Below are 25,333 nucleotides of genomic sequence, written 5' to 3'. Positions count from 1 at the left end.
AGGGTCACCACAGCAGAATGAACCGCCAACTTATCCAGCATATGTTTTACACAGCGTATCACTGGGAAGCACACATGCACTACGGACAATTTAGCTTACCCAGTTCACCTATAGCGCATGTGTTTGGACTTGTGGGGGAAACCGGAGCAGCCGGAGGAAGCCCACGCCAACACGGGGAGAACATGCAAACTCCACACAGAAATGCCAACTGACCCAGCCAAGGCTCGAACCAGCGACCTTCTTGCTGTGAGGCGACAGTGCTACCCACTGCGCCACAACACTGCCCTTAAGTTATGATGTATATGGAATACTGTTATCGGGTCCAAACGGTTTTCCGTTTATGAGCACTAAAAATATCACACATTAAAGTCTGCATGAACTGCAAGTTGCTGAGACTTTGTTTCAGTATCTTGATGTACTTTGAAGTAAAACTGAATAATTAATAGGGACAGGGTTTTGTTTTTGCACATCATTCCCTGATAGCAAACTAATGGTAAGAGTAGTGTGGTTAAGAATATTGTGGCTAAAGCCATCAAACTGACATCAACAGAGAAGAAGCAACACTCCAAAGGCAGAAGCAAATGGTCAGATTTTGGTTGAAGACAAACATTTTTGTCCCCACACTCTCAGAAAAAAAAGGTACACAGTGGTACAAATAATGTTCCTTAAGGAAAGGTTGAACCTTATATGGTACAGAAAAGACATCTTATGATACTGTTCAAAACCTTTTACTGAAATAAAGGTAGAATTTGTTCTCATAAAAAAGGTACAAGTGTTGGACAACTCCTTTATTACAATATCTATAAAAATAAATATTATTGTAAAAGCAAAGTGATTTATAATTAATTTCCATATTAAAACATGAATCATCATTTAAAAGCATGTTTAAAGAAACTCATAACCATTGATTATTAAGTTCTATAATACAAAACAACTGGTAAAACCAAATTATAGGTGTTGTAAATTAAACATTTAAGACATTTTTAATAAACATTTGGTGAGCATTTTCTGATAAATACTCTTTCATTATTGATATCCACACCTTTTGGTGTTTGCTTTCCACTACGCACGTTAGCTGACAAAAGTCCTGCATATGCAAAGTGTTCATGCAGACATTTTAGTATTGTAAAACTAATGAAACATTGTGCATATCTCGTTACAATAATTTTGCATAACTCTATTTCTATTAACTTTTAGATGATTACAAAGGTGTTGTAAAATTTGAGAATTTTAAAAAAAATTGTACATAGGAGAATGTGTTTCTGTAACATTTTTGTGAAAAGTGTTTAGAAATGTTAAGCAAAAATAGATCTTTTGATTGATGTTAGAGTTTTTTTTAATTCTTTATTGTAAATGGAAAATATGTTTTTAAAAAAACATTGTTTAAAAACGTTTTTGATCTTTTAGTTTTACTGAAAATCAATTGACGCATTTTAGATAAAGCAGAATGCCTTTAAATAGTTCTTGAAGGAGCACATTTGACACTGTCAAGGTACAAAGTAACTTACTGTAGTGGTTCCTTCATGGATCAGATTTTTACCTTTAATGAAGGTACAATATTGTATGTGCAGGTTTTAAAAAACAAAGGTACATTTTTGTTTCCCATGGCACAAATCATGTTCTTAAAAGTACAAACAATTTTAGTGTTTAGAGTGTTTAGATTCACAAAACGGTATTACGTGACTCAAAACAGAGCAAGACATTTTTTTCACAGTATTTCCTATTACATTTTTTCTTCAGAAGAAATTCTTATTTGTTTTATTTTGGCTAGAATAAAAGCTAGAAAAAAAATGTTTTAAGATCAATGTTAGTAGCCCCCTTAAGCAACACACACACACACACACACACACACACACACACACATATATATATATATATATATATATATATATATATATATATATATATATATATATATATATATATATTGAATGTCTACAGAACAAAGCATCACTATACAATGATTTACCTAATTACCCAACTTGCCTAATTAACATAATTAGTTAGAACTTTAAATTGCAAATATAGCTGAATACTGGTATCTTCAAAATTATCTAGCAAATATTATGCATCATCATGGCAAAGATAAAATAATTTAAATTAATTTAATTTTAACATTATTACAACTAATATGTTTACAAATGTGTTGCAAAGATTTAATTTCCATTAAACATAAATTGGGAAAATATATATACAGGAGGGTTAATAAATCTGACTTCAACAACTGTATATGGGGTGGCCAACCCTGTTCCTGGAGAGCCACCTTCCTGCAGATTTTAGTTGCTATCCATATCAAACACACCTGAACCAATTAATTTGAACCTGAACACCACGTGATAATTACAGGCAGGTGTGTTTGATATGAGTTGCGACTGAAATCTGCAGGAAGGTGGCTCTCCAGGAACAGGGTAGACCACCCCTGGTATATACCATGGAAAGTTCTCTTATGGTCAAATGTAACACATCTCAAGGGAGGAGTCGAGCAAAAGTAGGCTTAAATTCACACATCTATGTCTGTACAGCTGTAAAACAAAAGCATAACTTGCATGAAAATCAGTTTGCCTTGTTCTCCTGCTGATCGATGTTTAGATTCAGTGGCGGAGGCTGATGTTGCTCTGTGATTCCAACTCAACTTTTTAGACTGACACCTTGTGCTGTATGGTTTCCATGGGAACGGGGAAATGATTTTCTTGGCCAGCTGCACTGGAATGAACATCTGTATGGGTGTTGTCATTACCTTTTAGCTGATTTGCACATTAAAGGTTTCAATGTGTTTTCAGCAAATGTCCTCTACACTATAATTTGCCCTTCCTTTCTGAGCTGCTGTTGCATTCCAACATGCTCATATATCAGTCATTCATTCATTTTCCTTCAGCTTAGTCCCTTTATTCATCAGGGGTCAGCACAGTGGAATGAACTGGCAACTTATCCAGCATATGTTTTGAACTGTGGATGCCCTTCCAGCTGCAACCATACTGGCAAACATTTACACACATACACTACGGCCAATTCAGTTTATTCAATTCACCTAAAGTGTATGTCTTTGGACTATGTGGAAAAACCGGAACACCTGGAGAAAACCCACACAAACACGGGTAGAACATGCAAACTCCTCACAGACATGCCAACTGACCTAGCCAAGACTTTTTTTTTTTAATATTGAACCAAAATGGTCTTTACTGGTCCATATTAGGGATAATTTTGTGACAATGTTGCCACCATTTACTAACACTTTATTGTTTCTTTCTTCTGTTGAACACAACATAAGATAAATGCCGGTATCTACCTGTCATTAATAGCAGATATTTTCTTAATATGGGGAGATAAAAATATCTTTATTACGTAGCATTGGAAGACCTGTAATGCTAATTTGGCCATGCACGCCTTGCATGACCAATCACATAGCAGGTTTTGCTCTCCTTCCCTGCATGCTGCTAGAGAGGCAGCATTTCAGGTAGCAAAGAATTCTGTCCCAGATTTGGCATAAAGCTGGCACAGTAGGCATTATTCAGCTCTGGCATACATTATGCGAGGCAAACATGACTCTGGTTTGATATAGGTGGCACTATCTTTAAGGCGGCATGCAAAACATGGGCCAGATGTCAAATGTAGTATTTGGCCCAATGTTAAAAATTGATATGAGGACCACATAAGTTTGGCCAATCTTGACCCACATTTAAAATACATTTATATAATTTTTTTGAGTAAAGAAACATTTTATGCATACAATCATTTTCATCTTTCTGTTTGCATCTTCTAACGCATTCATTTTAATCCAGGAAACAATGAAGATTTATTCATTTATTGTTTCTTCTATATATGTTGCAAAATAACTGAATTTAACCCACACTATTAAAAAAATTGTACATTTCTGTTATTCAACCTCTGTTATTTTTCAGTAAATTTCTGTCATTTAACAGCCGTTATTTTACGGTTTATTTCCGGCACCTCATCTGCTGGAAAAAAATCGTAAAATTATGGATTTTTTTTTAACAGTGTTCTACATATATTTTATTAACCAAGTTATTATTTTATTAATAATATTATTACCAACCTTTGCCATTATTAACATGCCTAAAGCACAATGCTTCAAGGGTTTATCAATTTCATTGCAGTCTTGACACACCAAATATGGCTTTCAGACAATAGCTGGCCCAGATTCGGCCAAATTACGGGTTATTAACTCAGCTGAGACTAGGCCCAGATTTGGTCCATGTTTGGCCTTATACAGGGCCTTATACTAGAAGCCAGACTTGGTCTAGTCATGTACCATAATTTATTGCGGCATGTCGGCCAATTAAAAGCTGATTGTGTGGGCCAGAGCTGGGCCAAAGAAATTTTCCTATGTGGGATTAGTCGTTATGCTTTGTAGGCTAATCATGTAAGGCTTGCCTTAAAAAGGCTTTGTCCATAGTAATGAATTTTTTCCTACAATGGAAGTTCATAGATACCAACAACTAACACCATCTTCTATCATCTTCTTGTTCAACACAAGAAAGATACTCATAAAGGTTTAAAATAATGATAATTTTTATTCTTGGGTGACACAAATTAAAACCTAATAGAATTTTTAAAAAAGTGTGCTCTTTGTTAATTTACTGCCCCGATGACAGCTTTTGTAAATTATTATTTCTTCTTTGTGCAAGGAGTGCAGTGCAATAAAGTTTCATATAAAGGCACATGGAACTAGCAAAAATGAACGAAGGCATGGTTTCCAAGATAAAACAAAGAGAACAAGTTGTGAGTTTTCATAAAACATGAAAGCTCCTTCACTGGACCATGTCTTCCCGCTCTTCCTCACAGGGTCCCTCAATTCCAGGCTGATGCTAATGAACGTGGGTCTGCCACGGACATTATCTGCTGCCAACCGTCTGAGGTAAAGGCAATGAGTTTGGCACGGTAAGTGATAGCCTCGCTGACTCCTGTGGAGAACTACAAAGACAGACTGCATGCCTGCGAGGAAAAGCCAATACCTGTGTGCCTCTGTTCATTGGCTGTGCCAGACTGGAGTGGCTTAAAGAGAGAATGAACGACAACGAGGAATTAAGGAGGATTATGGGCCAGTCTGTGCCGTAATGAGCCCGAGGTGAGGTGGGTTCCAGCCAAAGTCTGAGCAGGCCTCTCATTGATGTCTACTGCACACAAAATTGCAAATAATCTGCAGACATCCTTCCAGATGTCCCCTCGAATTTCCTGCGGCTTAAGACAAATCGAAAGTGCTTTGAAAGTTTTGATAATCAAATAGCAAGTTTGATTGAAACCTTGCACATGGTGGAATGTAGCGTGCAGATGTCTAAAGATGTTTAACTTGTGCCCTAATGACAGTCATCCCATCTCAAGGCAATCTGACGGGGATTTGGGGAGGACAAAGTTATCTGCTGAATTTGGTATGTTCTATATGGAAATGAACAATGCTGGCCATTTTGATGTACAGTATTTTCATCATTAAATTAAAAATATCTATATTATATGCAGTGCATCCAAAAAGTATTGATAGCGCTTTATTTTTTCCACATTTTTTTTGTTACAGCCTTATTACAAAATGGATTAATTTATTTCCTCAAAAATCTACACACAAATGCCCTGTAATGACAATGTGAAAAAAATGTAGCAAGTTTTTTGTTAAAAACCAAAAACCTGAAAAATCACATGTACATAAGTATTCACAGCCTTTGCTCAATACTTTGTTGATGCACCTTTGGCAGCAATAACAGCCTCAAGTCTTTTTGAATATGATGCCACAAGCTTGGCACACTTGTCTTTGAAATTTTTGTCCATTCCTCTTTGCAGTACCACTCAAGCTCTATTAGGTTGGATGGGAAGCGATGGTGTACAGCAATTTTCAGATCTCTCCAGAAATGTTTAATAGGATTTGGGTCTGGGCTCTGGATGGGTCACTCAAGACATTCACCGAGTTGTTGTGAAGCTACTCCATTGATATTTTGGTGGTGTGCATTGGGTCGCTGTCCTGCTGAATGATGAACCGTCACCTCAGTCTGAGGTCAAGAGCACTCGGAAGCAGGTTTTCATTCAGGATGTCTCTGTACATTGCTGCATTCATCTTTCCCTCTATCCTGACTAGTCTTCCTGTTCCTGCTGCTGAAAAACATCCCCACAGCATGATTCTGCCACCACCATGCTTCACTGTAGGGATGGTACAAGCCTGGTGATGAGCGTTGCCTGGTTTTCTGTAGACATATAACGTCTGGCATTCACTCCAAAGAGTTCAATTTTAGTCTCATTAGACCAGAGAATTTTGTTTCTTATGGTCTGAGAGTTGTTTAGATGCCTTTTGGCAAATTCCAGGCAGGGACTGGCTTCCATCTGGCCACTCTACCATACAGGCCTGATTGGTGGGTTGCTGCACAGATAGTTGTCCTTTTGTATGGTTCTCCTCTCTCCATAGAAGAACACTGGCGCTCAGACAGAGTGACTATCAGGTTATAGATCATCTCCATCTCTTCTCCCCCAAACACTCAGCTATGGCCGGCCAGCTCTAGGAAGAGTCCTGGTGGTTCCAAACATCTTCCACTTATGGATGTTGGAGGCCATTGTGCTTATTGGAACTTTTTGAGCAGCAGAACATTTTCTGTAACTTTCACCAGCCTTGTGTCTCGAGACAATCCTGTCTCGAAGATCTACAGACAGTTCCTTTGTCTTCATGCTTGGTTTGTGCTTTGACATGCACTGTCAACCCTGGGACCTTATATAGTCAGATGTATGCCTTTTCAAATCATGTCCAATCAACAGAATTTACAACAGGTGAACTCCAATTAAGCTGCTGAACATCTTAAGAATGATCAGTGCAAGCAGAATGTACCTGAGCTCAATTTAGAGCTTTACGGCAAATGCTGTGAATACTTATGTATATGTTTTTTTCATTTTTTTTTATTTTTAATAAACTTGCAACAATTAAAAAAAATCTTTTTTTCTGTAACACAAAAAAAAGTGGAAAAAGTGAAGCACTATTAATACTTTTCAAATGCACTGTATAATATTTTGATAATGACTTTTATTATTAATATTGATAATAATTAATTGTGGAGATAAATTCATTAGTTTTAAAAGGTTTATAAAATTATCTTTTTACAATATATACAAAAATATTAGCTTTTTAACTATCATTTATTTAAAAAACTTTAAATAAATATTGTGGAATTTGTTGTAGTTGTTATTTTAAATGTATTGAACACCCATTGACTCATTATACTCTTCTACAGTAATATATAATATATTAAAAATCTAAACATTCTACATTTACATTTGGTGAATACTAGATATGATCATTAATTATTAGAAAAATGTTGAAAAGCATGCTATAAGCAATTTTCAGCCTGAATTGAAGAAACAACATGTACAGGCTTTAAATGCATTGATTTATTACCATAAAGCAATAATGTATTTTAAAGATATCCTGCAGTGTTTGGAAGCTGGACTAAAGTGAGAAACTGGGTCAATTATAGCGAGAGATACAGATCACTGTTTGTTCCGCTGGTCCGAAGTGAACCATTTATGTTGAGAAATCAGTGGGTGTCAAGAAATGTATCTTTTTTTGTCTCATTGATTCCCTGCATTCCCGGTTTAGAGTGCAAATGCTCTTCCAACAGTGAAGAAACACAGATAATTGGCCACTGTTGACAAGTTTGTCCAGTAGCTGTGCTAGATTTGCTTTTTAACCGTGAACTTTAGGTGATCACATTTAGTTAGGAGAGAAGCGGGTAGCAACACATGGCAATGAACTGTTTGAAGTATTATATCTCAAGTTGTATTTGTTTTTAATGACTTTTGCCCTTTGCAAAAAAAGCACACAAACAAACTCCTAGTATCTGTATTTAAAAAGCTCTATGATTTCCAAAATGAGAAATACAATCATAAAATTAGTCAACAATAGAATACAAACACTATAAAATATTTTAGGTGAATTTGACAAATACTGAATGAATAAAAAGTAGGACTGAACATCCAATCAAATTGCAGCATAGACTGTGAAGGTTAAATAGAAAAGAAAACTATTTAAACACTGAATCTAATCTGTTTTCTGCATCTTTGGGGGCTCAAGTACATCTATAATTAAATGTGACTACACACAAGGACGCATATAGTATAAATATGTTTGTGTGTGTGAATATCTGCTATTGCACAGCTTTCCCGGTCAAAAAATACTAATATAAAATTTTCAGTTAGGTCAGGTGCGACCGAATCCACCTCCGTTTTGTATCTACGCGCAGGCGCACAGCGCTGCATTGTGGTTCATCCCCTCCGTTTCTATTCTATTCACTCTGAGAGGCGCTCAAACCGGAGGTTCAGTAAAGGAATAATAGAGGAGGATAAAGACCGCGATCTGTAGCGTCGGTCACTTAAGTAAGGTGAGTACAGTGAAGTGAAGATTACCGGTACAACACTTGATGGCCTTTGTTAAAGTAGCACACAGCACTGAAGCCACCCCCTTTCCAGGTTTGTTTGTTTAGTGTTGAGGTGAGGGGCGAAAACAAAAGAAGCTAGTCGTGACTCAAAAAAAAAAAACAAAGAAAAATATAGTTAATTTGTCTTGCTAACATCCATAACTGTGTTTGCTGAATAGTAGCATAGCATGCAGGGGCGGACTGGGACTACAAATCAGCCCTGGAACTGTAGCCACACCAGCCCACACTGACACAGCCCCATCCAAGGACACGCACATTCATTACTTATATTTGTGTACAGATGGTAAAATTATATAAGCAGTACCTTATTTAAGAGATATTTAAACATTTAATGTATGTGACTGAAACAAAAGCAACCCATTTATATATGCAATCATGTCATTCATTTTCTTTTCGGCTTAGTCCCTTTATTAATCTGGGAATCAGCAACTTATCCTGCATATGTTTTATACAGTGGATGCCCTCAAAGCTGCAACCTATTACTGGGTTTCCCAATTCGCCTACCCAATTCACCTATAGCATGTGTTTGGACTTGTGAAGGAAACCAGAAGGAAACCCACGCGAACATGCAAACTCCACACAGAAACACCAACTGAACCAGATGAGGCTCAAACCAGAGACTTTCTTGCTGTGAGGCGACAGCACTACCTACTGCGCCACTGCACTGCCCCCTTTCGAGACTAGTTCTGTTAATTTTATGTAATTGGCAATGTCTGACTTGACTGCCTTTCCCTTTTTATGGTCCATCTCTGACAATTAGCTTGTGTTGCACTTACTGTTTGTTTGACATTCTTGCCAAATTTTGATTATTTCTGCGTAACCTCAGATTGGGTCGGCCCATCTCGAAACCAGCCCGTTGTTGCTGATTGGGCCAATGCTTAACATTTACTGTTATTCTTACTATTATCACCATCATCATCATAATATTCACATCTTGCACGAGATAAAAGCTGCCTACATTTAAAAAACAATACATATGAAAAAATAAATAAAATAAAAAAATAGCTAACCGGCCCACATTTAAAAAATGGTCCGGCCCTTCTGGCATTTGCCAGAATTGCCAGATGGCCAGTCCGCCCCTGATAGCATGCACATTGCGTCTTTGTGAATTTTAAAGAAGACCATGATCTCTACATGAAGTTTTGTTAACTATTTTTTACACATCTACTGAAAAATTAAAGCAATTGGGCGAATGTGAAGGAATTACGTTACACTGATAATTCAGAATTTTCTGTAAAAGGGATACTTCTTGAAAAATGCTTTTTCAGTCATTTAGTAAATATCAATCTCCAAACCTCTTTAATTTAAACCTGTCTTTATTTAAAATAAAAATTAAGAAAAAAAGAAGATATTTTGAGGAATGTTTGCTACCAATAGCAATTGACTTCCAATGTATTTTTTCCTACTACACAAGTCAATGGCTGGTTTCTAACATTATTCAAACATCTTGTGTCGTTAACAGTAAACGAAATGGTAAAGGTATGCCGTTAAAAAAAGAAAAGTTCCCCTTTTCCACTTCAGCCACTGCTCTCCAGTGTCTGCACATACCTGCTACATAGCTGCTCTGGCATTCATTTCACCAGCATTTAGGTGTCAAAATTTCTTGAGCAAATTGTGACAGAAACATAGCTATTGTAATACTACTACGAACCATGAAAACAGAAGGAAAACTAAAAAAATGAAAATCTCTCTCTCTCTATAATAAAAAACAAGAAAAAAAACTCTTTTAGGGTCCTATAAACACAAATATAAAATAGAGTACATCTTTTGGCTGCTATTTAATTTAGCATAGAATAGCCGCAAAGGGTAAGTAGCATTACACAAAAGTAGAGCTCTTTAAATCCAAATCTGTTAATCAGAGAACTCAACGCCTGACATCAAAGGTTCAAGAATGTGTGGATTGAAATGAGCAGGATCACTCATCAGAGTGTGAATATGGCCATGTCTACTGTAACACCCAGTGTGTATGTTAAAAAGAAAAGACAGAAAAAAATAGAATGTGGGCAATTGGCAAAGTAAATGGTGTCAAAGACTGCAGATTTTATAGCTGATTGGAGACTGTCGCAATCCTGAGTGTAAATGAGATTTGGAGAAGATAAAGAGCAAAATGAGGGTCGACTCTTTAGATAACTGTTACAAAGAAAAATGACAAGAGAAATCTTTGCATTTGACTTACAGGGATGTTTGTGTGTTTAGCTACATAAAATACACATTGTGTTCAAAAACCTTTTAAATTACAACATTAGTTACTTTTATTTAACTGGATGGCTTTCATCTCAGTTTATTTTATTACAACATAATGTTTAAAATTATGCATAGGTTATACAGAGTGTCTCTTTTTATTGAAATATGAGTGGTGCTCCACTTAGAAAATCAGCTTTTAAGCTACCATTCTTCACAGAAATTAACACTCATCCCCTTAACAAAGTTATAATCTAATTAAATAATGTTTTTATATTACTATTGTTTTTATCATTGCATACCTTTTTACTCTACCGACCTGATTAAACAAATTAACCAGTTTTGAAAAATATGTATCATTAATTAAATTTACAATATACTCAAAATATACACACAGTATACAATACGCAACAGTCTGTTATGTTTGGTATTCAGTTTTACAGGATTGTATTTGAATGCTTTTGAAGTCATTAAAAATGTATTTTGAAGGACAGATGTTCCCTGGATTCGATCTACATGTATGTGGTATACACCAGAACCATATGTTGAGTATATTGTAAATTGGCAATCATTACTGAACATTTCCAGAACAGTGGCGGCAAGTTCCTTTAATCCTATGAAGGAAAACAAAGGGTATAAACAGACGCTGTTGCACATTAAATATCTTTTGAACATTTTTTTTGTTAACTCAGTGTTCGCGTAAACTTGGGCAGTTTTGAATATACCGAGAGCTACACTTCTTGGTGGTCCCGTGTTTTCGACCATATGCATAATAATGTCAGCGAATCCACATGAGGGTGAATCGGTGTGCCATGTTCCCAATTTTCAAGTCTTTGTCACAGTGAACTTGAGATCAGCGATTTCAAAAAATGACAAAATCTTGGAAACCACTGGTTCCTCTTGCCCAGAGAATTGACTGATTGCCTTCACAATGGGCAATTAAGGCAATGTGGTCTGGGGGAGGAAAAAAAAAAAACTAGAGTGCGAGTTTCCAGAAGGTCTGAGTCCATTTGGATGTGTTTGGCCTCAGGCATGGCTCACTGGAGAGAGTTAACAGCAGAATAAATACCCATCTTTGCAGTCATTATTAGGCTTAGAGCATAATATGCCCGAAACTTGCATCGGCCCTACTCTGGTTTGTTACAGTTTACTGGCGTATTAAGAAGGGCCATGGAGATTAGGATGGGATGCCTGTCAATCTGCATCTTACCCCACTACCCCCTGGTGCTATCATGGCCTCTCCTTGATCTTGTGCAAATTTCTCTCTTCATAGGGGATGAGGGGAATTGGATCGTGCAGGCAGTTGAGCAAAGGCTTGTTTTGATGTTTATTCATTTGCTCAGCGCTCAATCCAAGAATGCAGGAAAGTGGACCTCTGATACACAGCTTCCATCAAACTTTAATGAGGCTGAATAAATTAGCGACACAAATGATGTTGTTTTAGAATTTTACATCATTAAGTTTGTCTCTTTGTACAAATTTCTGCATATTTCATGGCAACAAATGCTCTCATTTCAGAAAAAAAGGCACAAGGCATACGCTTTCATCAACTAATCTCTGTGATAGACGTTCAACTTGATCTCAAGTTACTCTGTTGTATGTATCTCAAGTCAATCAGCAGGCTGTCTGAGTGTCAGCTCTGAAGCAACTCTGTTCCTACTTGCAGCCTGACTGGCTCTATCTGCCCGGTCTCCGCACCACATTTGGGGCAGGTAAAGTAAATGTCAGCAATCACATTGCTCTTGACACAGTAGTAGCAGAACACATGCTTGCAACCAATGGAGTGGGGCATTGTGGGCCACTCCCCGCAGATGGCACACTCTGTGAGATGGGTTTCCTCTGAACTCTGCGTTCCCGTTAGGTCACTAAGAGGAGAAAACAGAGCTGAAACACCAGCCTTCAGCTTCCATACATTTATTAAAGGCAGCAGGAAGATGAGAAACTCAGCAAAGCCGTGCCACAACAGCTCCCGGTTCAGGTACTGGAAGTTGATGTCTCGTGGCCCTTGGGGTCGACTGAAGACTGGCTGCACTCCCAACAATCTTTCGGTAAGGGTCGGAAAGGTTCCTCTTTGGAGGAAAAGTAGGAAGTTGACCAGGCTGGCCGCTTTGGTGAGGCCCAACAAGATGCTGAGTACTTTACGGGCTTTGCGAGCGTTGGACTCTGCTGGGTGGTTGAGAAACAAGCTATGGGAGCGCTCTCTAAACCACTTTTCACCCACCGTCAGCAAAGCAAACCAAAACTTCTGTGGCCGACTCATGGGCCGGTATTTCTGTCCCGGGATCAGTGCATTCTTGTACCGAATGTTGAGCAGTGACTGGCCCACGGTGGCACTGTTGGAGTAGATGGTGAACCTCCACAGGAGGAGCTGGAGAAGCGCTTTGAGTTCTGGTTCCACAGGGGTTAAGATCCCAGGTTTAAAATGCTGGAAACATTGGGTGAACTGTGACCAAACAAGCTGTTCCAGTGCACCATCCAGTTCAAAAGCATCCAGCTGACTGATTCTCAAAACCCGAGATAAAGGGCTTGGGCCGGCCTTGGCGAAAGGCTTGTCACCTCCAGCTCCAGCTACAAGCAGAAGAAGGAAATGGTTATGCATTTTTGCATTTGAGTTGAAATCACTTTTCACATGTAAAACCCATCCTAAATTCCCTTTTAGCTGTGCAGGGCAGAGGCACAGGAGGTCTTATGCTGTTCCCTCTCGAGATTCAGTTCGAGGACAAATCACATCACAGGAGATTATCCCAACAGCACAGGCTTGGAAAGGCAGTAAACATCCGCTATGTGGAACTACTTTACTTTGACGGCTTTTTATAAGGGATCTAAGAACTGTGACGTTTGGCAATTTTTCATGGAATGCGTTTGTATCGGCCTGGGTTTATCTCTTTAAATGCAATGGTTAAAAAATGAGAGCCAGGGGCTGTGGTGACCACCTCTTAGCTTAGGATGGGATTTGGACAATATCTGAAATAAATTGGCTTATGAAAATTGCAGGAAACATCTCAAAATCTTTTTTCTTTCTTTCAATACTTTAGGTTCATCTGTGCCTAAACCTTCACCAGTTAGAGAATGATGGAATTCATGAAGAAGTTGAAAAAAAAAATTATCTACTTTGAACAGATGTTGGAGACTGCATTTACGTTTGTTGTATAATCAGTCAGAACTTCTTCGTTTAGTCTGCTGATTATGTTTCATATGTGTTGAGGTTTAGAGACCAGTTCAATAGTTTCTCAGCGAAGGAAAAAATCCTTCACTGCACGACGGCACTCGGCCAGGTGAGACAAATCATTGCGGCAGGCCACTCTGGGGATACAGCTTTTCCATGTTCTCGTCATAGGCTTTTATTGAGCAGTTTACAAGTTATGAATGAATATGTTTTATTTGAGAACATAATATTGACAGCAACCTATCAATAGTAATGTGACTATTGTCAAGGGCCTGTCAATAGTAATGTAATTATGATTTAGAGGATCACATAGATGTTAGCTCGGGCAAGTAACATCTCGTATAGGACTGCTATCAATATCAGGATTACTATTGACAGGTTCTCTCAGACTCAAAGTACTTGCCAAATATATAACAACTAGACACTTTTGTCAATGTGCTCTGCCTATAAAAATTAAGCATTTGAATGTACAGGGCTTTAACCAGAGAGCTGAAAATCTATGCTTCTTATGTAATCGGCCAAATTCGTAATCAATGCCTCTGTTTACCTCTATTGTGATCAGAAGACCTGGCCTATGGAGCGAAGTAATTCATACATGTTTACAGTGCAATAGGCGAAAAATCTGTGACAGATAGCCAATAAGAATGAGTCTTAGCTGAAACAACAGTAGCACGAATTAACAATTAGATACTACTTTATGTATATTTGTAAGCTGATTACCTCATTAGCTCTACATATCAATAATACTCCATCTTTATTATTTATGATCTGGAGTCACCTCTACTCCACAGAAATAAGCTGAATTTTCTAGGAAATGGAGCCCATCTTGGGGCTGCAAAATGGATGGGGAACACGCATATAAGGTTATATCAGCCAAGTCAAGGTCCTGACAAGCAGCCTTAAATGACAAATGCCTGACACCGGCACGGGCTATAAAACATGTTCTCCTGAGGCAGCCCACTGGAGGCTCAGGCCTGCAGTTCTGCAACTGATAAGCTGGGTCACAGAGTCACCTTGGGCTTAGCATTACAAGGCAGTAGGCCATGAGATTCCTGCAGCGACTGGACAATTTGAAATCCAGAGATTTTTAGGAAGCCTGTGGTTACCTGACCTTGCGTTTGACATTCAATCTGTTTTTTGCATCTTTGATGTAAGTCAGAGAATTTATATTATGTATCTATTACAGTATATGGTACAAACTAGGGCTGGGAGATTAATCGAAAAGTAATCGAAATTGACATTCAGAATCTATATTTGATCAAAATTTTTCAGGTAAATTTTTTCAGTTATTTTCCTAAAGTGTGTGGAGTCCCCCGCTCTGTTAAGGCTAAATGATGCTTATAACGTTATGATTCATACGTATTGTTCTCATATTATACTTCTGCCAACAGCATGTGAACAGTCTGGCGAAGCCTTTGCATACCAGTGCACCACTCAAAAAATACTTACACCTCACAACAACACTTAGCGCAAGCTTTGTGATTGGTCAGTTTGATCTTACAAGAAAACGTAAGTATTTTACGTTTTGCCAGTTTAGTGGCTAATTCGTAGAAATTCGTAGGAGTTCAGTCGTAGGAAATTGTACGATTTTAAAAAGGAGGCGTGGCACCTAACCCCACCCCTAAACCCAACCGTCATTCGGGGATGAGCAAGTCGTACTAAATTGTATGAATTAGATTGTACGAATTCATACGAATTAGCCACTAAATAAAAAAGTTACGAATTGCCATGAGATTGTGTTGGATTGGTCGGTTTGGTATCGGTGACAGATCGATGGGCAGTGCAGAGAGCCACGTTTTAGGCAATGTGTGTTTTTAATGTCAGTTGTTCAGCGTTGATGTTCAAAAAATAATTATAGATAGTAGACAGTGTGTTTTTTTCAATTATTTTAAAATCAAGTAAAGCACCCTTCATTCAAAAATCAATGACTTGTAATATGTGACCATGTTTAATGTACAAAACCTACCAGTGAACTATGAGGGCAAAAACAAAATAAATGATTAAAATAATCGTTCATTAATCGTAATAGAGTTAAAATGTTCAATTTTGATTTTAGGCCAAATTGCCCAGCCGTAGTACATACTGTATTGTATCTTTTTCATTCATTCATTTTACTTCAGCTTAAGGCTGATTTATACTTCTGCATAAAGCACACGCTTATGGTCAAGTTCACCCTTTGCATGGTCACAAAGCCTTCACTGTGGCTGTCGCCAACAATGACGTGCACCTCTCAAACAATGTAACTACATGTTGCAACAACCCTGTGATTGGTCAGGTTGGTACCGGTGACGAGCATAGGCGGTGCCCTTTGGAGCCATGAGCCCGATGGAGTGAGTGTTTATAAGTGTCGAGTCTCGTAAAGGAGCTCTAGATGGAAACTTTTTTTTTTTACGTGTACCTTATGATTAAAATTGTTGCACATCCGGCGGTTCCCGCCTCTGAATGAGTAAGTTTTAGCTACTTGTAGCATTCAGAAAAAACAAAAAACCAGCGAAGAAACACATAAAAACCTAATGCCAGCTAGCCTTTCGGAAGTGTTACTGCATAACAACACAAACAGCACAAAGAAATGCATGCTTACGCGCAAGGCATGCACCTTGGGTCACACCGATCACTCGACGCAGAAGCATAAATGAGCCTTTAGTCTTGAGTATCGTTTTGTATTACATTATATTTCTCAAATGTTTGGGGATGGTTTTAAAAGTTTTGGAAAAATTATATTATTTAATCAAATAATATAGTATTATACATATTCTTATAAATTCAAACCAATAACATTTTAAATGATTAAATATGATTTCAATATTTGAATATTAATTTTAATATAATGCCAAATTATCATTATCATTACTTCAGTATGGTCTCTTAGAAATCATAATACGTGGATTAAGAGCAGTGTTATTACAGTTATTTAAAAGTAAAACTGTTAATTAAAATAAATTAACTGAAATTAATATTTAAACATATATTTTTTAAAAATACACTTTATTTTTTTAGCTAATTGCCAAAGTTAAAATGAAATCTTTTATAACATAAATGTTTTATTGTTTGATAAATTAAACTCGTTTGAAATAATGAATACAGTGAATGACTGAATACCAGTCTATAATAATAGCTCTAATATGTAGTATATTACATAGTAAATAGATACCATTGGTATTGAAATATAAACGTGCATATTTTTCTTATTATTTTAATGTCTTGTACAAAAATGAAAATCACATGCCAGAACAGTTTTAAGATCCTTCGCTTAACATTTTAAACCCACAGTACAAAAAGCTGGTTGTCACTTTGTATTTCCAGTGACAGTTGAAGTGTCACTCAGTCAAAAAATAAAACCCTAAAATCTTCGCTTCTTTTACATAATCATTTGTGCGATTAACGTTTCAGAGCTCTGGCGCCATTTTCAGCTGCTAGAAGAATTAGCCAGTCTCCTTGTTTTGCATTCAACTTTTAACTCCATCCCAGAAGTACAGTATATGAACACTGATGGCCATGTGCGTTTCTGAATTTGAAAGGTGATGTCATCCTGAAATGGGATTACAGGACTGCTAAAATACCATCCTGTTCTAATTGTTCTACGTCTGTATCATAAAATATGAATGTCTGCAAAAGCACTTGGGGTTCAAGGTCTGGTCCTAATGTCTCATCAGACGGCCCCATTTCTCTAATTACCAAGAGCCGCAAGTCTAACAAAACTTAACATCAGGGAAATGTCTTTTAAAGCAGCCAGGTCTGACACAAAGATATGCTTTGCTAAATCTTGTTTGCACAAAATGTAAATTATTGAAAAGAATTAATTGATTTTGTGAGTATGAAGGTGGAAGATTTAAAGCCTTAAGTACAGAGTTAGGCAGAAAAAACAGCTTAAAAACTCATGAAACATTTAAAGGCTGAGGCAGCAGGAGCGACTGAACAGAACAGTTAATAAATGAGAAAACTGTGAAGATGCATATTATGGTGTACAGAGGGCAGTCGGGCTTTGCTGTGTCCACATAAAGGATTTTCACTTCAATACATTTGTCCGGTGATTTTTCACCACCTTTATGAGATGATGTATTTGCATAAAAAAATCATTTTATCTTTTTTTAATAACCATTTCTTCTATTTTTTTTTATTTGAAAAATTACATGAACACACCATCCTTAATCGATGACACAAATAAATGAGAATTGTTTTTCTTCTCACCCTCATCCAGATTTGGCTTAGCATGTTGATTTAATGTTATATTAAAAGGCTTAATGTTTACATGGAAGCAGCAACATGGTAAACATTTTAACCACATATGGAAAATGCAAAACAACCCGACAAATAGTGCTTTTTAAATCTTAATCCATTTAAATGGCACAAATCTATAGGCAACCTTTTGACCTGGGCTGAGATCATACTGCAGTCGGACTTTAACGCCATTCATTATTTTAAGTGTGCCACTTACAGCTCAATCAAATCCACAGCAATCAGCTGTCCTAATTCTGTACCATGACGCCATTTCTGGTCACTTTAAAATTTTATATTAAAATTACATGGTAACCATGATTTTCTAGCATACACTCTGTTATAAATCATAATAATATATATTTTTAGATAAGTTTTAAGTTTTATAATATAAACAGCATGATGATTCGATTATTTATATGGCAGTGATGCTTGATGCAGGGTTATTCAGTACTGTAGCTTGACATTTTTCAAAGTGAAAGAAATGCAAGTGGCAAATATATCTCTAAGTGGGTGATGGCAGACGATGGCATCATCGTCATAAGCGGCGGTGAATTGATCATTTATGAATAACTAATTAGTTCATAACGAATTAATTATTTGTAGCCTACCGTTTCAATTACCTGACCTGCATGGTCTTTGTTTTACCCATACCCAAATCATAAATAACTGAATATAGATAAGTTACACACAAATTACCACCTGTCAATCACTTTTTCCACGGGACTCTGGCATGAATAGGCAGAGTGATCTGTATTATTATAATGGCGTCGACAAACTTGGTTGGTAAAAAAGGTGCACAACCAACAGTATCTGAGGTTACTAAGTACAAGCGTGAAAGCGAAAGATTAAAGCCATGAACTGATGCATGTGACACTGTACTGACGCTGGGGTTTTGGGCTCAAAGCACCCGTTGACAGCTGGAAGTCAAACACGCACATAAGCTGCAGAGTGTGTGTGGTCAAGTGACGTGCATTTTCAGCGGTATAGTGTGGAAGGAAGGCTTTTCAGAAATGCTCAATGAAATGTCAGTGTGGACGTGGATAGTTTTCATTCTATAATACCATTTTAAAACAAAGTCGTATTTGTGTAGAGTGTATTTTTCTTGAGCGGGTTGCTGCTGCGACAGAGCAGGGGATCGCGATGCCGGCTCAGCATCATGATGTCTGTTGGCCATGGACAATGGCATCGTCAATCGACCCAACACTATCTCTAAGCATCTAAGCTAAGCTAAAGGGAGAACTGGAGCTACTGCAAAAATCAATAATTAAATACACAACAGGATGATTTGAATCACCTCTATCTCATATGATTTAATGGTTTACCGCTTTTGACCAGTTGGTGGCATAATTTAACTGATGTGGTGTGGTCGTAAATACATACACTAAATATCAGATAGAGGCCCTGAGCACGAGTCAGTAACGCTGTCATTTTTGTACAGTGCTCCCAGGACAAATGTCATTAAACTTCACTAGTCAAGGGTAAAGCTAATCTGAAGACGCTGGACTTTTGCGCAGGATATGGGTGTAGTAATGAGCAAACAAAGCATAAACACATAACATTTCATGGGTTAGATTTAGTTTTTTATGATTTTGTATGTTATGAACTTTTGGGCTAAAGTCGTGTTATTAATGATAATACAGTCACTTACTGCAATGACTATAAGGCAAATCGTTCAAAACAGACTCGATCCCAAACGAATCGCTCCCTCGGTTAGAACTAGAAGTGAAAGCTGGAGAGTTTTAGCATTTCAGTCCATGGATTAAATCAAATTTAACAGGGAGGGAAAAATACATTGCCCATGCGGTAACTATCCATCTAAATTGAAAAGTGATGTAAAATTATTATTTTCCTAATTTAAAAAAAAAATTTGATCATCGAGAAATGTTTACATATCTATGGCTCCAGATGGCCAGTCCTCGACTATACCTTGCTCCCACAATAGTTTCAAAGGAGCGCTACCCTGTACTAAAATGGTGGCTCTATTGACGCATTTCTTTCCGTAGACAACAATAGCATAGGACACATCCAATGTAAGTGTGATTCAGCCTCATTTCATGTGCTAACTAAAACACATTGACACAAAATCCATAGCTTTTTGCCATCATGATCTGAAGATGATCAGAGTAAAATTTTTGGTTGTAAATTGGACTAACTCTTTAGGATACGGGTATCAAATCCAGTTCTTGGAGGGCCGCAGCTCTGCAAAGTTTAGTTCCAACTAGGGCTGCACTATATAAATATAATTTATCATCAATATCGCAATGTGTGCATCCGCAATAGTCAAACTGTAGGATCTTCAATGTTGAATTGGCATTATTTTGGACCAGGAACCACAGTTCAGAACATGAAGTCATTGGAGTTTTGTCATAATCATAATAAAGCAATTGCAAATGATTTTAAGGCCTGTGACTGTATGAGCATATCAAGAGAGGAAAAAGGTTCAGGACACCCTGGAGAACTTTTTTTTATATTAACAGATTTGTGTGTGTTGAGCATCAGTGAAGACAATGTTAGCACCTGTCAGCTTTAATTGTGGGGAAAACTGGATCATTTTGAGCTTTTGTCAGCTAATTTCAGCTTCCGGGTTTAAAATGATTTTTGGGGCGGGATCAAAATCGGCGACGTAGCGCAGTACTGCAAGTGCAATGATGACGCGTCGGTTTCTCATTATTATTCATAGCGGAGTTTTCTTATCCTATGAGAAGAGCCGGCTGCTTAATTATTCATGAGAGCATGTGCTTTCCGAAGGCAGACCTGCCAGTTTCAAGATAGCTGTGAGACACAGACCAACGGCACGCAGTAGCCGTTCATGAAGGCTCGTACGTGTTTGTTTCCATGATCCACGGGTTTTGTTGCATGCTTTTTCTCCGCGATCCTGTTAGGGCCGATCATACAGCAAAGCTGTGTGCGTGCTGCAAGCATTTTTGTCGGGAGAGCAGTGCGAGAATTGAAGAATGGCGGATGTTGACTTTTATCAGGAGTTCGTTCACATTCAGACACATCGCCGTGCTGCTGTGTTTGCCTAAATCCTCTATATTACCAGCAGGGCTAATAGTTAAAATAGACAGGTCAGGAGACCAGCTGCACTGAGTCTGCATTCAAGATCTATAATTTAGACACGGGATCGAGGGAGAATCCTCATTTATAGTGTTTACATGAACACACTTATCTTTATAATGATATAAATTGTGGTTATGTGTATATGAAATTACGAATAACAAATGTAGCAGGGCATTAAATTACTGTTTATTTCTTTGCATTTTAACTTTGTAATCTATAAACTCATCTCCTCACGGTTTGTGTCTCAGTTTGTGAGCTAACTGTCAACAACTGTTATTCGCTCCCCTTCTCCCCTGCTGGCCACTCCACTCCTGCCCTATGCTCGCGGAGCTCCACGCCCATTGATCATGCATCTTTTGAAAAAATTCTGAAGTAGACTTCCGAAAACCGAAAGTGTCATAGCCCTTTAAACCATTCACTTACAAGGAATTGTACCATTTGAAACTTCAATAAAAAATATTTTATTGACTTGCTTATACAATGAAGCCTACAGTTTGCAGTAGTATTTAAATTAGATTTTTCAATTTCTGTATCTAAACTGTTAACAAACAGATCTATTTAAGTAATGTGGTGAAATTATATTCATATCGAAATATATATCTCAGAAAAACAAAACATTGCAATGTCAGATTTTTCCAATATTGTGCAGCCCTAGTTATAACCCTGCTTCAAGTCTTAGGCTGCGGTCACACTGGGCTGTTCCTACCGTAGACTTCCATTCTTATGCACGCGAATGCGTCAGACCAGAAACGCAGGGTCATGCGTCAAGTTTCTGAGGTTGCTGCAGTGCAAAGTTCAAGCTTGGTGAACTCTGATCTGCGAAATCGCATCACTTGACTGCGTGAGAACAATCGAGAACCAAAACATGACATCTCCGGACAGAAATGTAAAACATGAAGCAATCGCTGGCTTTTAAAAATGTCTAATAAGCTTGTTTAATCCCGCCCCTTTTCGCAGCGTCACACACAAACTCTAGTGTGACTGCAGCTTTACCTGTAGGTTTCAAACAAGCCTGAAGGACTTAATTAGTTTGATCAGGTGTGTTTAATTAGGGTAAAAGCTAAACTGTGCAGAGCTGCAGCCCTCCAGGAACTGGATTTAACATCTGTGCTCTAGGAGGAGTTTTTGAAGAAAATCAAAATGGTGGACAGGAAGTTCACTTAATTTTCCATAATTGTTCAGAATATTTCTCACGATGATATTACTCATGACAATGGGCAAAATAGTACCCATTACCAATCACTACAAGGTACCTTCTGTACTTTTAAGTCATGGAGAAAAAAAGTTTTGCAACAATATGCCAATGAGATGCAGACATGGCTACTGTTGGCATGCTAGCAAAAAGACCAGTATAGAGATTTTTGGCCAAAACATTCACAAGTTATAAGGAAAAACAACAACTTTTCACATCACCTGGCCACTTAATGTCACTGTGCCAAAAATTGTGCAGTCAACAACAGGTTATAAATTTCATAACAAAAACTAAATTTTAAATTATGCTGAAGGTTTCCAGAGATGAAGTCTCACCTCCACTTGGCAAACCCTATATCAAATTTATTTGCATATTATTATGAATCAATTTAAAAGTTTTTATGCCAGCATGGCCAAAAAATTATCTTGTTTGATTTAGTAGAAATCAGACAAAAACAATCTAGGAGTTTAAAAAGAATTTTTTTTTCTTAAGACAATGACTGAAAACCAGACTGAGCAAGTCGTTCTCAATATATACCAAGTCATATTGGTATTGCTTAATCAATTGCACTAATATTTTCATGTTGTGCATACCTAGAATAAGCTAAGACATCAATTTTGTCTATAGTACTTGCAGTTCAAAATTTGCATATTTAGTGGCGCTAGTCTTGCAAGGAATTGTAATGCACCCACTCCACAATGTGCCCGTAGGACCCCAAAACAGGTGTGCAAACAGACCTGAATGGGCCAAACTGGTGAAAATGAACAAACTAATTACAAAGTAAACATCTCCCCCACGCTGACATCAACACATCTGGACAACTCGGAGTACAAATGATCTGCAAATGACAAAACACACTAAATGATGTGTGAATTTGGGTATCTAAAATAATACCTGAAGATGACACTGAATAGCATTATTATGATTATAATGGACGTTTTTATCATCATTATTATTATTACTATTATTATTATATTTTAAATCGTTATGAGCTTTGGACAAGTTCCTTATACAAACAGTGAACGAATATAGTAACGTTAATGTGTTTCTTGACGACTGTGTACATTCTGGATCAACGTTTTTTGTAAGCTATATACCTCCGTTTATATTAGCTCTGTCTAGAACAGTCTAGTTTCCGACAACTATGACAAATAATAAACATTGTATACAATTCTGTATGGAATTCGTTTATTATGCATTGAAACACGCGTAAATCTCATACAAGTCTGACAGGAGAGAGACAATGCTGTCCTGCTCAAAACTAAATGCACCTTGATATTCGTTTATTTTTTGTCTCAACGCCTGGATAACTGAGATTTGACTAGAACAAATAAATGCAGTATAATTACCCATGATAAGACTGACAGTTTCACAGTCGGTCTCGGAACTGAGTCGCTGCTCTGTCTTCTTTTCCGGGTTATCTCGGTTAACCCCTCCTTGAAGCAGACGAGCCAATTGCAAATTGCATTTTCTCCGCACCCTTGATCACATGCGTCCAATCGCAGTATCTGATTGAGAGAGGCGAACATGAATCGTATCTACATGTGAGAGAGGCGTTGCTGCACGCAAGACTCCTGTGCGGCTGACAATAAATCGCCCAATCAAAATTGATAGCTGTGTATGACTGCAGGTCTTAGCCAATCGGTATCAGGGAGAGGCGGGCTCGGAGGGAGCAGCATGTTTTCTGGTATTTCATTTGCAGCAGAGGGAACAGGCAGAAAAAGAAAGAAAATGCTCATGAACGAGCATGAGACGACTTAATAACGACACAATAACGCGGTTTCCTTAAAACGGCACCGTAAACTTGGCTTTTTATTTTGCCTGAAAACGTCTTGTCGAATGAGCAGCTGATTTACTCAATGTTATCAGCACCTGTTATTTTTTATTGTAATGAGTAATTTCAGTATACTAGCTGTCTGCCTATCTGTATGTCGTACTGAAATTGTCAGAACAATTATAAATGATCATCTACTTATTAATTAACAGTATTTTTGGAAGAAATATGCTGTTAAAAGGGGTAGTTCACCCAAAAATTAATGCTTTTTCAGCTTTACTCACGATTAACTTGTTTTGAAACCAGTTTGAATTTTGTTTTGTTTTGTTTTGTTGAGCTCAACCTGTAACCATTTAAATACACATTGTGGTAGGAAAAAAAACAATATTAAGCACAAAAGAAGATATTCTTATTTATTGAAATACTTGAAATGAATACTTTTAGTATATTGTCTGTCTGTCATACTGAAACTGTCAGTACAATAAAAACGACCATCTAGTTACTAGTTAACAGTATTTATGGAAAGAATATGTAGTTTAAAGGGGTAGTTCACCCCAAAATAAATATTTTGTCATCATTTACCCATGCTTAATTTGTTTTGAAATCAGTTTGATTTTTTGATCTGTTGAGCATAAAAGAAAATATTCTGAAGAATGTTGGAAAACTGTAACCATTTACATAGACATTGTGATAGGAAAAAACAATATTAAGCGCAAAAGAAAATATACTTATTTATTAAAATGAATGCTTGTAATGAGAACTTTCAGTGTATTATCTGTCTAATTGTCGTACTGAAATTGTCAGAATAATTACAAATGGCCATCTAGTTACTAATTAACAGTATTTATGGGAGAAATTTGCTGTTTTAATTGGAAGTTCACTCAAAAATTTATATTTTGTCAGCATTACCCACGCTTTATGTATGTTTGGTTTTTAGTTCTGTTGAACAGAAAAGAAGATATTCTGAAGAATGTTGGAAACCTGTAACCATTTACATACGCATTGTGGTAGGAAAAAAACAATATTATGTAAGTCAATAATTACAGGTTTCCAGCGTTTTTTAAAAATATCCTCTGTTTCAAACTGGTTTAGTAGAGTTCAAGGATAGGTAAATGATGACAGAGGTTTAGTTTTGGGGCAAATGATTCCTTTAAAACAATCTTTTAATTGATTGACTTATAAAAATTTTAAGTATACTATATATTATACAAAAATATATTCAGTGTATATGTTATTGTATATATTAGTATATATTAGTTATTATTTCATAAGTTTGTTTTATGTATATTTATATAAACAAGGATGCATATATTTGAGAA

The 25,333-nt window shown here is 37.1% G+C and overlaps 1 protein-coding gene across 1 annotated transcript; it reads right to left on the bottom strand.

Moving 5' to 3' along the window:
* Positions 1–10,669: 10,669 nt before the first annotated feature.
* Positions 10,670–23,745, bottom strand: pex2 (peroxisomal biogenesis factor 2). The gene is made up of 2 exons (NM_001423777.1): positions 23,590–23,745; positions 10,670–13,172 (listed from the first exon to the last, which is right to left on the bottom strand). Exons 1-2 carry the CDS (start codon positions 23,591–23,593, stop codon positions 12,238–12,240), a joined length of 939 nt encoding a protein of 312 aa, NP_001410706.1. The 5' UTR covers positions 23,594–23,745; the 3' UTR covers positions 10,670–12,237.
* Between the last annotated feature and the right edge of the window lie 1,588 nt (positions 23,746–25,333).

This window comes from Danio rerio, chromosome 24 (assembly GCF_049306965.1).
Source record: "Danio rerio strain Tuebingen ecotype United States chromosome 24, GRCz12tu, whole genome shotgun sequence".
Classification (NCBI taxonomy): domain Eukaryota; kingdom Metazoa; phylum Chordata; class Actinopteri; order Cypriniformes; family Danionidae; genus Danio; species Danio rerio.
The sequence above is the reverse complement of the archived record's forward strand: the minus strand, read 5'-3'. Positions and strand labels throughout refer to the sequence as shown.